Source organism: Pyrus communis, chromosome 2 (assembly GCF_041283825.1).
Source record: "Pyrus communis isolate YQ-2024b chromosome 2, ASM4128382v1, whole genome shotgun sequence".
NCBI lineage: Eukaryota > Viridiplantae > Streptophyta > Magnoliopsida > Rosales > Rosaceae > Pyrus > Pyrus communis.
In genome coordinates this window covers 19,123,623-19,139,181 of record NC_142566.1, presented here as the reverse complement: position 1 = coordinate 19,139,181, position 15,559 = coordinate 19,123,623, and the positions used below count along the sequence as shown (strand labels likewise).

The 15,559-nt window shown below is 38.0% G+C and overlaps 1 protein-coding gene across 2 annotated transcripts; it reads left to right on the top strand.

Moving 5' to 3' along the window:
* Positions 1 to 1,771: 1,771 nt before the first annotated feature.
* On the top strand, positions 1,772 to 7,079 carry LOC137747180 (peptidyl-prolyl cis-trans isomerase CYP40). Of its 2 annotated transcripts, XR_015956588.1 has the most exons (10): positions 1,772 to 2,756; positions 2,947 to 3,447; positions 3,544 to 3,631; positions 3,711 to 3,763; positions 4,208 to 4,312; positions 4,397 to 4,472; positions 4,862 to 4,899; positions 5,002 to 5,070; positions 5,146 to 5,245; positions 5,519 to 5,761. XR_015956588.1 is itself a non-coding variant. In XM_068487227.2 (9 exons), the coding sequence occupies exons 1-8, from the start codon at positions 2,586 to 2,588 to the stop codon at positions 5,053 to 5,055; spliced, it is 1,086 nt and encodes a 361-aa protein (XP_068343328.1). In that variant the 5' UTR covers positions 2,193 to 2,585; the 3' UTR covers positions 5,056 to 5,070; positions 5,519 to 7,079. The 2 variants fall into 2 exon arrangements, 1 of the variants encoding a protein (XP_068343328.1); XM_068487227.2 differs by lacking the exon at positions 5,146 to 5,245 and having other exon boundaries at positions 2,193 to 2,756; positions 5,519 to 7,079.
* The last annotated feature ends 8,480 nt before the right edge of the window (positions 7,080 to 15,559 follow it).

Sequence of the window (15,559 nt, the reverse complement as noted above, 5' to 3'; positions counted from 1 at the left end):
TTTGACTTTAATCATTTCTTGTTCTTTACGTCTAAGTCTCGGGTGCAGTTTTTGACTCTCTAAAATATCATCCTACAAGACGTTTTTTCTCGGGTGCAGTCAATGATGGTTATGTTAGTCTAATTAAGCATTAGAATTTTTCTCTATACAACACATCTTTTTGTTAAAGAACAATTTTTTTTAGCGATGTATAATATGTAAATAATGTATCAATAATACGCATAAATTTTGCTAGTGACATGTTATCTACTAATAATATCAACCATTTATTGACACTATATTATCAATGCGTTCTTTAATAAAAAACGAACGTCTTATCCAAAGAAAAAAACTCATGTAAGCATAAGTATGATATGATTATTAGTTGTAGTTTATTATATGAGCCAAATTAAATTGACAGGAAACCTGATTTGTTTCATTTTGTTGGAGGTAGGGATGTGACGCATCATTGCCTACTTGATGATACCAGAAGTTTTAAGGAGGAGGAAAATGCAGCACCCAACAAAAATTCGGACCTGGCTTCTTTGTTCTCCTACTTCTTATCCATTTTCATCCCCTCTTATTTGTGCTGTCATGATTAAACCACGTCAACATTTTATATTATTATTTTTTTTTGTCTTATTATCTCTATAAAAAAATAATATAAAATATTGACGTGACTTAATCGTGACCGCACTAAATAGAAAAAGACGAGAGTGTATGAGAAGTAAGAGAGCAGATAAGCCAGGTCCCAAAAATTCAGCCAGAGGTTTTGAGGTGATTGGCACAATCAATTCAAAGGTTAAGGAAGCCTGTCCATCCACTGTTTCTTGCACTGACATAATCACTTTTGTATCAAGAGCAGCTGTTTATTTTGTAAGAAGCTCGTTCATATAGTAACCCCAAGTAGTTGTTGTGCATGAACGGTCTCCTGCGCGCGTGTTAATGATCGATTCCAACAGTCTTATATTTTTGTTATTTGTTAGAGCGGAGGCCCATATATTGGCCAGTACCCTTGGCTCATAGAGATGGCACAACAGCAAGTGAAGATGCAGCTAATGAACGATTGCCATCCCCCTTTGAGCCCTCGGAAAACATCACTGCAAAGTTCACGGCCAAAGGGCTAGAGATGTAGTTGTTCTCTGATCAGGTTTGCTTCCCATATCATATATATCTACTTCTTAAAAGAATCTTATATATTACAAAAATATATCTTTATCTCATCACCATATAACACTCATAATGTAACTTGATCGTAATAAATAATGTTTCAGCGTGATGCAGAGTTTTACTCAAAGTTTACCCTACTTTAGAGTTTTTCTTTGTTATTGCTCTTAGGCTCGTAGAAATCTCAAGACCAACCATGTTATAACGATCCTTTAATTTTATATTATGTACTTCGGCTGATTAATTACAAAGTTGAACAAACCATATACACGCAGGTGCACATACGCATCATATTGGGTTTGCTCAATGCTTCACTTTCAAGACAAAATTAAACTAATGAAAATAGTTTGAAAATTTTAAGTTTTAATGAAAATGATAAAATTATGTTGTAAGTGGATAGTACCAGGATTGACTTTTTAGAGTAAAAATATAATTTTTCGTTAAAATAAACAGTACTGTGAGTTCTGTGTTTGTCTTAAATGTATGGACCATGGTGGTGCCCCAAAATGTCAGAAAAGTATGTTTACTAGTATCTAGTGATAAAGCTACAGCCTATATCCTTGTCGGTAATAAAAAAAATTATGCTTATCATTGTTACCAAGGTGTCATGCTAAAAGTTAACAATGGTTAACTTAATAGTTGGACGAATCAAAGTGTTAATGATGAAACAATTTGCAACATGCGTGTTTCTGCCTGCTACTAAAAGATAAGGGCTAAATTGTTACAATATAATAATGTATGAGTTTTTTATTGGCTTATTTTTTGCAATTTCCAAACTCAAACTTAATATCATTTTTCTTTATTTTAGCTTTTTTTTTATTTGTCTATTAGGTTAAATTTATTGATGTGACGTTCATATAGCAAAAAAATAAATAAAAATATGACCGATTTCAACTCTAGAATTAACACAAATACGACGCAAATATAAACGATTAAGCTTAAACACAATACAATTAAACCCGAACACGATCCATTGCCACCCGACCAACTAATCATGTCAGCGTGACGCACACTACTAGTTGACAGTTCTGTAGAATCTGATCTGTACAGTGAGTTGCACCCAAATCTTTTCTCCTATTTCTCTCTTGTCAACCAAGACGCCGTCCCGTTGTCGGAGTCAGTGTCAGTCCACATCTTAACCTGCCGACACGTCCCGAGTAGCCCTCAAAACCTCCAAACATATACAGACAAATCAAAACGCACCGCACGCACCGGCGCACATTAGCACCAGGCACTGATGACTCAACGAGACAGAGACATTACACACCCATAGTGTAGACGGCTGTGGACTGTGAAGGCGACCTGGTCTCACTGAGTCACCGACTCTTGCGCCGAGCTCTAACCAGTTCAAATTTTATAAAAGCGGGATTAGGGTTTTGATTTTCATTCTCCTTTTCCAGTTTTTTATTTAAGTTTAGTTTCTTCTGGGTTATTCACAAATGGGGAGGCCAAGGTGCTACTTGGACATATCCATTGGAGGAGAGCTAGAAGGAAGAGTAGTGGTGGAGCTCTACAATGACATTGTCCCCAAAACAGCTGAGAATTTCAGAGCTCTCTGCACTGGTGAGTTGGGCATTGCCCCCCACACCAGTGCTCCTCTGCACTATAAGGTCTCTCTCTTCAAAAGATTCAATTTTTGTTTTTGGGTTTTCGTTTTCTCATCGTTACATTGTTGGGTTTTGTGTTTTTTCATTGTTTAATTGCTGGTTTTTTGTCTAATTTCTGTGTGCATTTGCAAGAATGTCCAATCTTGTCAGTTGGGTTGACTAGCAATAAGAATTGCATTGCATTTGGTTGCAGGGTGTTTGTTTCCACCGCGTTATCAAAGGCTTTATGATTCAAGGTGGAGACATTTCGGCTGGAAATGGCAGTGGGGGAGAGTCGATTTACGGGTTGAAGTTTGAAGATGAAAACTTTGATATAAAGCATGAGAGAAAAGGAATGTTGTCCATGGCTAATAAAGGCCCTGACACCAATGGCTCTCAGTTTTTCATTACCACCACTCGGACTTCTCATCTTGATGGAAAGCATGTTGCGTTTGGGAAGGTCATCAAGGGCATGGGTGTGGTTCGTTCAGTTGAGCATGTGAACACGAAGGACGGAGACTTGCCTATTCAGGAAGTCGTTATTGCGGATTGTGGGCAGCTTCCTGAGGGAGCAGATGATGGGGTGTGTAACTTCTTCAAAGATGGTGATGTTTATCCTGATTGGCCTGCTGATCTTGATACAAAACCAGAGGACATTTCTTGGTGGGTCACGGCTGTGGACACTATTAAGGCCATTGGAAACGAACAGTTCAAGGTAATGAGGTATCTAATTTAATATCACAACTATGGTAAATCATGGCATACATTTCATTCACTAATACCAATAGCATGATTTTTAATCTTTATACAGAAGCAAGACTACAAGATGGCCCTTAGAAAGTATCGCAAGGCTTTGCGCTACGTGGATATATGCTGGGAGCTGGAAGAAATAGATGAAGGTAAGCCAGTTTCTTTGCACTATAGAGTGTCCCTTACTTTCTTTGATCATCTTACGACTTTATCTTTGTGATTAAACAGAGACGAGCTCCTCTTTGCGGAAGACAAAGTCCCAGATACTTACTAATAGCTCAGTAAGAATTTTCATTTATCAAATTTGAAAGCACCTGAATTTAAATGAAATTCGATAGGAAACCCTCTTGAAATGAAAACAAAGTTACTTGTCTGGGACTCTGGATAAGTAAACCAATTTCAGTTAAGTAGGGTAAATGACAATTTGCTGAACTATCGTGATGGCGAAAGTGTACATTTATCAGTGGTACTGATTGACATCGAAATTGTATAACAGTAACTTAATCATACTTAAATTAAGCCTGTTGGACAAAATGAAAAGTACTGTTGCTTCTGAGTTTCTGAAGAGTCCGTGAGATGAGTGATACCTAAAAGACAACCATGAACATAGCAGTTGGGCCTCGCTCTTTTCAATGTTAATACTTCTCTGAAGACTAATTTGATTATACTCAGGAGAAAGATATTTCCCTTTATCCAATTGATAGATAGGTGAGTTTTCTGTTCAGGCTTGCAGGTTGAAATTAGGAGACCTAGAAGGAGCATTGTTGGACACAGACTTTGCATTGCGTGATTGGGAAGATAATGTGAAGGCTTTGTTTCGCCAAGGCCAGGTAATAATCTTTAATTGGCAAGAATTCATAATGCCCTCTGGCTGCTGTTTATGATCTAACTTTTGTGCATCTTGCTGGCTGCAGACCTATATGGCACTCAATGACATTGACGCTGCAGTTGAAAGCTTCAAGAAGGCACTGGATTTGGAACCAAATGATGGTCGGTGGTATTACATAATTTACCTAACTTCATACTGGAAAATAGGCTCTTTTATGAACTAGGTTATTCTTTCTTTTAATTGGTAATGTTTGCCAAGGTTGGGCTTCCTGAGATCAGAGAGCTGTTACATTATTGCCGTGCCAATCTTGAAGTGCTTTATATGTTATTGTCTTTCAGATTTGTAGTTAAAGTAAAGTTGCATATTTTTTCCCAAACGGCAAATCAGATTTTGTGGGAACCTCAATGGACATTAATGGACCGTGGTTGGTTTGTGACTAGCTGCTGCGAATAATCAAACCCCTATGCTTTCGTAGTTGATTTCCTAGACCAACTATACATTATACAATCAATGATAGCTTCCTGACCTTTCATGATTTTATTTTGCTCAGGAGGAATTAAGAAAGAACTTCTGGTTGCTAAAAAGAAGGTTGGTGAGCTTCATGTGTTCTATATTTTTTTGCCAAACAATGGATGCTTGCTTTGTTTCCTTCCCTTTTCCATAAGACTTGAAAGTAAAAAATTTGCACAGGTTGCTAATAGGTCCGAGCAAGAAAAGAAAGCATATTCCAGAATGTTTCACTGATTAAGCAGTCGCATGGTAAGTTTGTTTCTATCAGTATTGCTTTGTTATCAACCAATTTTGGGGCTGAATGTTTGTTCATGCTATGCACAGAGGTTGCACATAGTACGGATAAATTTTGATTCCTTCTGCACTGTCAACTGGTTTAAAGCTATTCTGTTAAAACTCTTAGTTGGCCCCTAGGATATATCAGGTACCATCAATCTTTTGCCCATTTGTCATATTGTAAATGGCCAGACTCTTGTAGGCAACGCTTAATGTTTGTGGTATTCCCGATGGGATACCTATGTCCTTCTGAAAGATTATTAACTTTCTTTCATGATCTTATCGATCTAATCGTTAGTTGGTTTTTGTAGTTGTAACAGTAATGATTAAACTCCATTTTGAAATGCTCTAAAAAAGAACCCAATTTTGAAATAGCTTAATATCTTTGCTCGACTTTTAACGGAGCTTGCTCGTTTTTCAGGCCCTGTAGGAAGGCCAAGACAACTAGCAGAAGACTTGAGGGAAAATCAGAATACTCTAGCTTAAATCAAATTTTGTTCCAACTGCATTCACCTTTTGTTAGACTAGCACAAACGACTTTATTGCTCTTCGAAACTTGATTGCTAGTCTCTGAATTCCTACGAAATCATCTGAACAGCCCTTTTATCTTTCTTACAAAAAATTGTCTTATTTTTTGCAATACAGATGGTTTGTTGTTTGCAGATAACTTTTTATTGTTGATGCTTCTAGATCTTCGGTTTCTCTGATTTGACTTGGCCATTGCCTTGTTCCGAGCTTGAGGGAGCGTATTCTCTCTGTCGTTCACTTGGCCTCCCGTCCTGATTCTTGGATCTCCATTGTGTCCATCTCCACTTATACTTTCTTCTTCAATTTCCCTTTCTCTTGAAATTTTTTCCGAGAGTAATCTGTTCAATTTTTCCAAAGCTTTGTTTCTGCTTGCCTCTGTTGCGAGCTTCTGTTCTGATGCAACCAAAACACGCCAGTCTGAAAGAGAATTTTCATCTTGAGCTCTTTTTGCCAAGGCATGGTACTCTTCCTGAGTGAGGCGGACTGTGGTTTTCTCCATTTTTGAACAGTTTATGTATCTAAGTGCTACTGCTTTCGATGCACCAAGCGCTTCTTTTTCTATTCGTACAGCTTCAAGTCCAAGTTGCAGTGTTCGCAGAGTCTGTCTCCTCAGATGAAGGGCTTGCTTCAATGTTGATCTTGCTTGTAATTCTTCATCAGCATCGCACTTAAACCTTTCCGTCTCTTGACGCGTTTGATCCAACGCCTGATTTATTTCATTGACCATCCCCGTCGCCTTGTGTTGTTCCTCCTTCTTGGATTTGATGCTCTGGATTGTCGTCTCAAGCTGTGCTTCAAGGTCCGAGATGATACTGGGCGTGTCACATCGTTTCTCAGCAATTTCAAGGCCGCATTTCAGCAGTTCAAGCTCATCAGTCAGAGGCCTGGAGTCTATCCACGCCTGCAGGGCGCTCTCTTTAGCTTTCTTGAGCTCCTCTTTGGTCTTAATCAGTTCCGCCATCTTGGAACCCACTTTGTCTTCGTTTTCATCCCACTCTTTCGATTTGTAGGAGTAGCTTTTCGCTCTTTGCTCATCGTACAACTCCATACGCTCCTCGCACTTGGGGGTTCGGAAACCCTGCCTGATCATTTGCCTTCATTGTTTGCTTATAACAACCTTTCCATGTTTTGTTGTTTGTGATATCTGTTGCTTCTGCTTGTTTAAGCTGTGAATGTTTTTGTTCGGCGGGAATTCCAACGTTTCAAACATGACATTCCAAGCTGTGCTTTGTTGTCACCGGATCATTGTCTGAAGAAATGTCCAATGTATTAGTTTTGCATGAAAGCCGTGCGGCACATAGTGCTTGTAATGCCCGACCAAGTGTTCGTGTGGCAACACAAACAAGCGGATCGTCGTATAGTTTGTATACCGCCAGTTGTACACAAGAATCTCTCGTGTTTCTTGGACATGAGTGCCCTTTTATACTTAGAATTGTTCTCCAACTTTACATCAACCATTAGCTAGGTCTTTCTTGATTTCCATTTTTCTTGAATATTTTGAACTCAAAACATATGAAATTGAAGTAATCTTCATAAAACTAATTAAAATAACTATTAAACTTAATAGAGAGAATCAAAAGAACTTAATAATACAACTAAGTGGGAGGTAGAGAGAATGGAAACTAGTAAAAAAATTTGAAATTATAGGAAGAAATACAAAGAAATTTGATTTGAATCGTTTAACTGAAGTAGGAAGGCTAAGAGGAGGATTGCAAATAATAGTTGATCAGGTTGCTTAACAAATAACATTAAAGTCAATATTAAAATTTCATTCCTGAGTTTCATTAAACCACAAAGACAAAACAAACAAGTTACAAAACTGTTAGAAAGATGTAAGACATAACGTCGTTCGACTGAGCTTCTTCACGAGGATCACACATCTTCTTCCTCATGGTTCTACAACAGCAAGCTTGATACTTCTAGAAAATTCTTACAGTGGTCAAGATGGGACGGGAACCACCCTGATCCCTTAGTGGCTCCACCCATAGATATGATATAAGAAAAATGGTCTGTGTTTTGGTCCTTGTGTTTAATTTAGTCAACTTGGTCAATGTGTTTAATTTAGTGTGCCAATAAAATAGCTGATACTTTGGACAAAGAGTGTAGAATTTTTCTTTGGGGTAAGGAAACTAAAATGGCCCCCGTGGCCTGGAAAGATGTTTGTACTCTTAAATCTATGGGTGGTCTTGGTATAAGAAGAGCTGACCATTTTAATAACGCTTCCTTAGCGAAACTTGCTTAGAAGGTTATTACTAATAAAGATAATTGGTGGGTTCAAATTGTCAAGCAAAAATATTTAAGAAACGAGAGTTTGTTTAATACTAAAGCAAAACAACATCATTCTTAGGCTTGGAGAGGTGTCCTGAATTCTAGGGATATTCTTTTAAAAGGTATGAGATGGATTGTGGAAAATGGCAAAGATATTCAATTCTGGACCCATAACTGGGTTTTTCCTTTCTTTCTTTTCCATCTCTTACCTGAATCCCAAAGAGTGTATTTATTGGAATGTGAGAGTTTGTGATTTTATTGCTAACTTTAGTTGAAACAAGACCTTATTAATAAGTATTTTGGGCATTGATATTGTAAGAAAGATTTGCAGTATTCCTCTTCCTTTGCATGAAAGACAATATGAGTTTATTTGGGGTCTGTCTACTAATGGTGAATTCGCTGTTAAGTCAGCAACTTGGTTGCAAGTTGAGCACCAAAGAGTACACCTTCAGCTGTTTTGTTGAATAAAATGTGGAAACTATTAATACCTCAAAAGATAAAAATGTTTTGTTGGCTTCTCTTCTGTGGGAGACTCCAAACACGAGTGAGATTGCATAAGTTCTTTCCTAATACTAATCTTGTTTGTCCTTTTTGTAATACTGATGAAGAAGATCAACAACATCTTTTTGTTAGATGTATCTATGCTCAAGAAGTTTGGCAAATATTCTCTAGCACTAGCCCTGTTGGTGTCGGGTTGGATTTAATTGATTGGTTATCTCAATTGAATGCTAATTATGAGACGGAATTGTCTGATCTTAGTAAGGCTCTCCTTATTTGTTGGCAAATATGGAATGATAGAAACAATTTGATTTTTTGAAATTGTAAGGTCCACCTTGCTAGAGTTCCAATGGTGGCTACTACAGTTGGTAGTGAGTACTACAACACTAATAAAAGCTCAAGATCAATTCATAATTTTGATGTTGTTCATAGATGTTCTTAGATTATTAAGTGGAAAGCCCCTCGTGCGCCATGGCTGAAAATTAATTTTGACGGTTCAGTGGTGGAATCTCAAGCGGCTGCAGGTTTTGTCATCAAAGATCATGATGGGTCTCCTATTGTTGCTGGGACGCGCAATCTTGGAGAGAATACTATATCTATTGCTGAAGCTCTTGCCTTACGTGATACGTTGAAGTTTGCAAAAGTCAAAGGTTTTAAGGATATATGTGTTGAAGGGGATTCCAAGCTTGTTATCGATTCTATTTTAAACAAGTGCAGAACGCCTTGGCGATTGAAGACTATTATCAAGGACATCAGATTGCTTGCACGATCATTTTCTTCTATATCTTAGACTCATGTCTTTCGGGAGGCAAATTTTCTTGTTGATGCCATTACTAGCTTAGAGCACTCTATTCATGATACTTTTATTTGGGATAGGACTTTACCCACTACAGCTAAAAATGCATTTCTCTTCGATTGTACTGGTAGCGATTGTAATCGTTGTTTCTCTCTTTGAATGAATTTATTTTTCCATCAAACAAAAAAAAATTAGAAAAACAACTCACAACAAAAAGGATTGAAAGCCTCCCGCCTCATACCTCCTTGAGGCTCCACTGTCCACTCTAATCCCAGGCACCACAATTCCCGAACCGACCCAAGCCCACACCCCAACCACCATGAATACCCCGAGCAACCAACCATTCTACCTACCTCTCTTAAGAAATCTTCACAACACTGTTTCCCATCTGCCATCGAATTCCGTTTCGTTTCTCCATAGATACGTCATTGTTATCTCCATGGATACGTCGTCCATACGTCGATATCCACCTTCGTCTCCCATGCACGGTTGTTGACCCCATATGAGCCCTACCTTCACACTCTCATTCGGCCACCATCCTCCAACTACGTCAATGCTTTATTTATTTATTTAAACATTATTTTTATTTTTAAATTGAGCTTTTTATATTTATTAAAGCCTTAAGAGTATTAATAATAATTTGCAGTGATTGTCCTGGTCCACCTATTTCAACAACATGTTCAGTTGTGATGCCATTTAATTAACCTTCCTTGTGATTTGATTCTCATGATTGCCTCGGTTCACCTATTTCAATTCAAGACTCAAATACAAATAAAATTTACTTACTCATCTCAATTCATTACTAGAAATTGGTCAATTAAAATTCAGAGGAGAAATTTCTAGTAATGAATTCTAGTAAACTTTTACATTAGATGTTACTAAATATGCAAATCAAATGATGTGTTACCAAAAGGAAATTAGCACGTTATCAACGGTTAAGTAATAATCCAATCATCAACAATCACATCATTTGGTTTACAAGTTTGGTTTAAAAACTTTGGTCTCCTTAAAGCAAATCCACCCCTGAAAAAATGAGATGGCCCAAAGTCCATTTACTCCACCCAAATGAATAGTAATTGACTACAATGAACAGTAATTGGTCAAGTGCATCTCATTCCTAAAAAATAAGCTGGGCAAGAGTCTAATCAATTCGTATTAAAATATTATTAATTTTTTTTATAAAATAATAAAAAAGGATTTTTTTTATAAAATAATAAAAAAGGATTTTATTTATAAAATAATTAAAATATTATTAATTATACTCCAAAGTTCTTTGTAATAACCCGTTCCAAATTTTACGTTTTTATTTTATTTTAAAAGCGTGAATTTACGAAATTGCCCTAGAGGCAAGGACTTTGACTTCCGTTGACCATCGACTTGAGAGATGTGGGACTTATTCTTTTAACATATCCTCGTAGTACTCATTGGTACGAACGTATAGGCGAAAGCCGTTTGCGAGTCCAGATTATAACGGTATAGTTATGGACGTTTGAAATTGGTTATTTAAATATTTGAATTCCCACCTTGTGGGATTAGTGGACCAATTAAATTAAAGGGACAAGGAACCAATTAGAAGAAGAAGAAAAGTTTGCTGCCAATAAAAAGGAAAGAAGAAAAGAAAAGAAAAAAAAAAAAAAAAGGGGAAAAGCTTCCCGTGCACCCATACCCGCACCACCGCGAGTCCATCTTCCAAGGCCGATTCCGGCCAACTTCGGTGGAGTTTTTGGATGCCACCACCACCATCTTGAAGCTCTCATTCCCCTCTACAAAACCCACCCAAGAACCACCTTGATTAACCATGGTATGAGGCGGTTTGAGGCCACGAAAGTTGACGAAAATCAATGGTGCTCTGGCCACCCTTTTCGATTTTCCGGCAAATCGGCAAAGCGATGGCCGATGCCACCACTTGGGCATTCTAGCCCATCATCCCAGGAGAAAAACCCAACCAACCTTGACCCCGTTGGACCACCGTAGACGACGAATCGACGTCGGGAAGTTTTAGGCACCCGCCGGCTTTGTGGGCAAAATTGACCATCTTCCGTCCACTTTTGGACTTCGTGACAGGTATGAAAGTTTCTACACTCACTGAGATCTTCATTTATGTGAAGTTTGAGAATTTTTGGAAATAGTTGAATTTTCCGGCGAGTCGGGGCGGCCGACCGCCACCCGCGGAGGCGCGTGCGGCGGCGCGTGGCCAGTGGGCCGCCAATGATATTTTTAATCTATGTCAAATGTCTTGAATTCAGTTTTGTCATTTGAATGACGTAGGTTGATAGTTGGAACCTAAATTCGTTACGAAACGTTACTTGATAAAAATGTGAATCGATGATCCGACCGTTGGATCGTCACCAAAATTGGATACATTATAATACGTAATATTTAAAGATCATAGGAATTTATGAATCGGGAATCCGACTTACGGATCTTCCTGAATTGGATTTGTAAGTTAGTAAAATAAATGTTCACGACCACTTGTTTTAGGCAATTGGCGGAGATCTGACCGTTGGATCGTAATGAAATTTTAATATGTTATTCTAGAAACATATTGTGGATCGTTGGGAGTTGCGGATTGGAAATCTGATATGCGGATCTTCCGGGTCAAGTTATACAGGGTTGTAAACCCTACCGTCGATCTTTGATCGACGGTTGACTTGTGGTCAATGGGTCTCAAACTATTTTAGAATGTCGTTGAGGTTGTGTTTTATGTGAATTACATATTCTACGGATAAGAGTTCCGAGATGTGATTTGATAATTGGTCATAGGGACCAATCATTCAGGACGCCTCGATGCGTGCACTAGAGAATCATAGCGTGGACTCCTGGTGAGTGGATCTTTTCCTTTTTATCGTACATATTGTTGAGAGTTCTATCGGCACTTTTAAATTGATTAGGCATATTACTTTCATATATAATTATTGTGAATGCTTGAAGTACTATATGAACTACGAATGGCTTGATCCCTGTCTAGGGTACGTAGGCAGTCTAACGAGACGTTAGATGCAGCCATAAAATATTTGAGACAAAAGCCTTATTTGGAAAATTGAGTAATGCGAAGGAAATTGATAAAGACAAGTTTTAGTTTTGTGAATTAGTTAGTTAATTAGTGTTAATTGGGTTTTTATGGATAATTATCCTTGAAAATAAGTAGTTCGGGAGTAGAGCGTTATTGATTGTACATTTCACACTATATAGTTTATAATTGAAAATGCTACAACATGGTTGAGTGTTAGATTGCATCATGGTATCTTCATATGTATTATACTTGCATATAATTATTGGGAATGCTTTCAAGTGCAAATGTGGACGCAGGACATTCAGGTAAGCTTCAGGTGAGTACATGTTGATGTTAGTGATGGTAGTGAGTACGATTGTGTTGAGATATAGTATAGCTCATAAACCTGCACCCCGGTGTTAGTGCTCCCGCCCGTGGCCAGGGCACAGTCTTTCACGTGATGTTCACCTCCCGCACCTTACGCTCACCTTGGATTCAAGGTAGGTGCACAGTCCTGTCGTACAGACCACTTTAGGTGGTTCCGACTTGTAGGTGACCCGCGATTATTCGCCCAGTCTTCACGTGATCGTAGCACTTGAGCGTATTTATTGACACCCAGTCCTGTCGTACAGACCACTTTAGGTGGTTCCGACTCGTGTGCAGGTATACTTATTGAGCTATTGGCTAGCCATGATTGATGAGATATGGATAAGTCGTACAGGTCACTATAGGTGACTCCGACTTATATGCTAGCCATGATTAATGAGATATGGATAAGTCGTACAGGTCACTATAGGTGACTTCGACTTATATGATTGATGAGATATGGATAAGTCGTACAGGTCACTATAGGTGACTCCGACTTATATGCTAGCCAGGATTGATGAGATATGGATAAGTCGTACAGGTCACTATAGGTGACTCCGACTTATATGCTAGCCATGATTGATGAGATATGGATAAGTTGTACATGTCATTTTAGATGACTCTGACTGATATATCACTTTGTATTGATTTAGTTCATTTGGCCTACTTATTAAGGTATGATGGAGTTGATGGCAAACCGTGGTTTTGGTCATTTCTGAGTATGGTTTGGATATATGTATATATGTTGTACTGTCTTATGGAAAACGATACGGGTTCTACATTTAGGGGCATTACTTTTAGAGAGGTAATAACTTTGGGAAGCTTGGTTTTATTACTTATTCACACCTTCTGTTTGGTGCCCTCCAGGTTTTAGCTGCTGAGTTTGTATCGACAAGAATATATGGCGAATCTTAGTATTGATGGATATTTATGAGGGTATGATTCTTACCCACACTACTGTACCTTACTTATGCTCTGACATCGCGTGTGAAATGGGTTCGCTCCCACTCATAGCGCACTCTGGTACTTAGACACTTTTAGATTCAAATTTATTCACTTTTTCTACACTCTTATCACATTTTATGGCTTCGTCACCGTCCAGGTGTCGGCCAACACAGCTCGACTCAGGGTCCAAGTGGACTTTCTGGTTCGGGGTGTGTCAGTTTGGTATCAGAGCATATGTTGGGCAGTATTGTGTTCATCACACGCGTGATGTGAGCACTCTTGGTTTTTGTGTTTGACGTTCGAATGATGCCACCTCGTCGAATATGGAAAAATATGTTAACTTTTCTTCAGTTTTGGACAATTTTGTGGTCTTGACGACATTTTATAAAATCATTTTGGCGGTTGTCCTTAGAATTGAAACGAAGATTTTCCTTGTGGAGGAAAGGTATAAAAGTGAGGCAAGTTGATGGCCTAAGTAAATGTTTTGATAATCATGTATCGCCAGAGATATTACCAAATAATTCTATCATTGTCCTACCGCCGTTAGTTTTGATCCTTTAGAGATTGGAAATCTTAGTTAGTCTTGATTTCTTAGTAACATTTCGCGGAATATCATCTGAGGGATAATTATTTTTTGGTCCCTATTAGCACTAATATCTTCAAGCATACTTGTGTTCATGTTGAATCTTTAGGAGGAAGATCGATTGTCGATGAAGTCTTTTTGAAAGTAGATATTAAGCAAGGTCTTTTTCTAGCATTGAGATTTTTCAATCAACGCTATTCCCAGATTTTTGCTTTCGTAGTTGTACTTATTAAATGGGTGAGAATAGGCTTGCGAATGTAAGTTGTCATATCCTAGGAGTTGTAGAAATCCAAAAAGCAATCATCAAATCCTCCTAGGATCAATGAACTACTTCGCTTGAGCCGAATAAATTAGGATCATGGAAGCTTAGGAATAAGCTTTGCAATAGGACGGTAAACTCATGATTGTTGTTTTCACCCTATCACTTATCTAGGTAAATGAAAACCCTTTGACTAACCACCTCTCGATCACTTCCATAGGTAGACATTAGAATCGAAATGCGGGATGATACCTCACTGTTAGATTGTTATGAGTGTCGAGGAAACTGTGAAGACCTTTTAGTTCGTGTCGTAGAGTTGGTTAGTAGTACTGTAAATTCGAGGACGTATACTTTTGGCATCATATCCCAAAAATCTTACCGCGGATACCACCACATTGTTAAGTTGGTATGGCAACATGACGGAATATTGCTTTTATTTTATTTTATTTTTCACGATTAGAACCGTTTGAAACGAACCATCTTATTCATTGACCTAAAGCCAACAGTCATCACCTTATTTCGAAGGCTAGATGACACTTCTCGATGGAGATTTTGACGATGCATAGTGATTGTTGATTGATGTGACAAGTCAATTCGGATTCAGACTTTCTTAGTAGGTTAACGCTTATGTTTCTCGGTGGTAGAACCGCTAAAGATGAACCATCATACTTATGACTTAGAATTAACAATTTCTAATTTTATTGGAATATTGATTGGGACTTTTATGTAGAAAAGTGTGTCCAAATCTTCATTGATCTTAGAACTTTTTATTACATTTACTTTTTGAAACAAGCTAAGTTCTGTCAGAGGCAATAGTAGAATTAAATTAGCATCTATGAGTGCATTATCGTGTATCTACTCTCGCACACTTCCAGCATGTCAACATTTTATATTACCATTCATTTTTGTCTTATTATCTCTATAAAAAAAAACAATATAAAATGTTAACGTGACTTAACCATGACCACACAAAAAAACAGGAAGGTACAGAAGGACACGAGAAGTGGGAGGACAGAGAATCTGCCTCCTTATATCATTTACAAATGTCAGTTCACCTAATCATCTAGTTAACTTTCACCTAATCATTTGATAGTGTCACTTCACTTAATATATTTCAAAACCATAGAATTTCTTCTTACAAAGGAAAAAAAAAAGCAGATGAAATTATATCAGCCGACTTCGTAGGATTTATGGGTTTCAATGCGGGTGACCCGCAGCTGGTCGGCA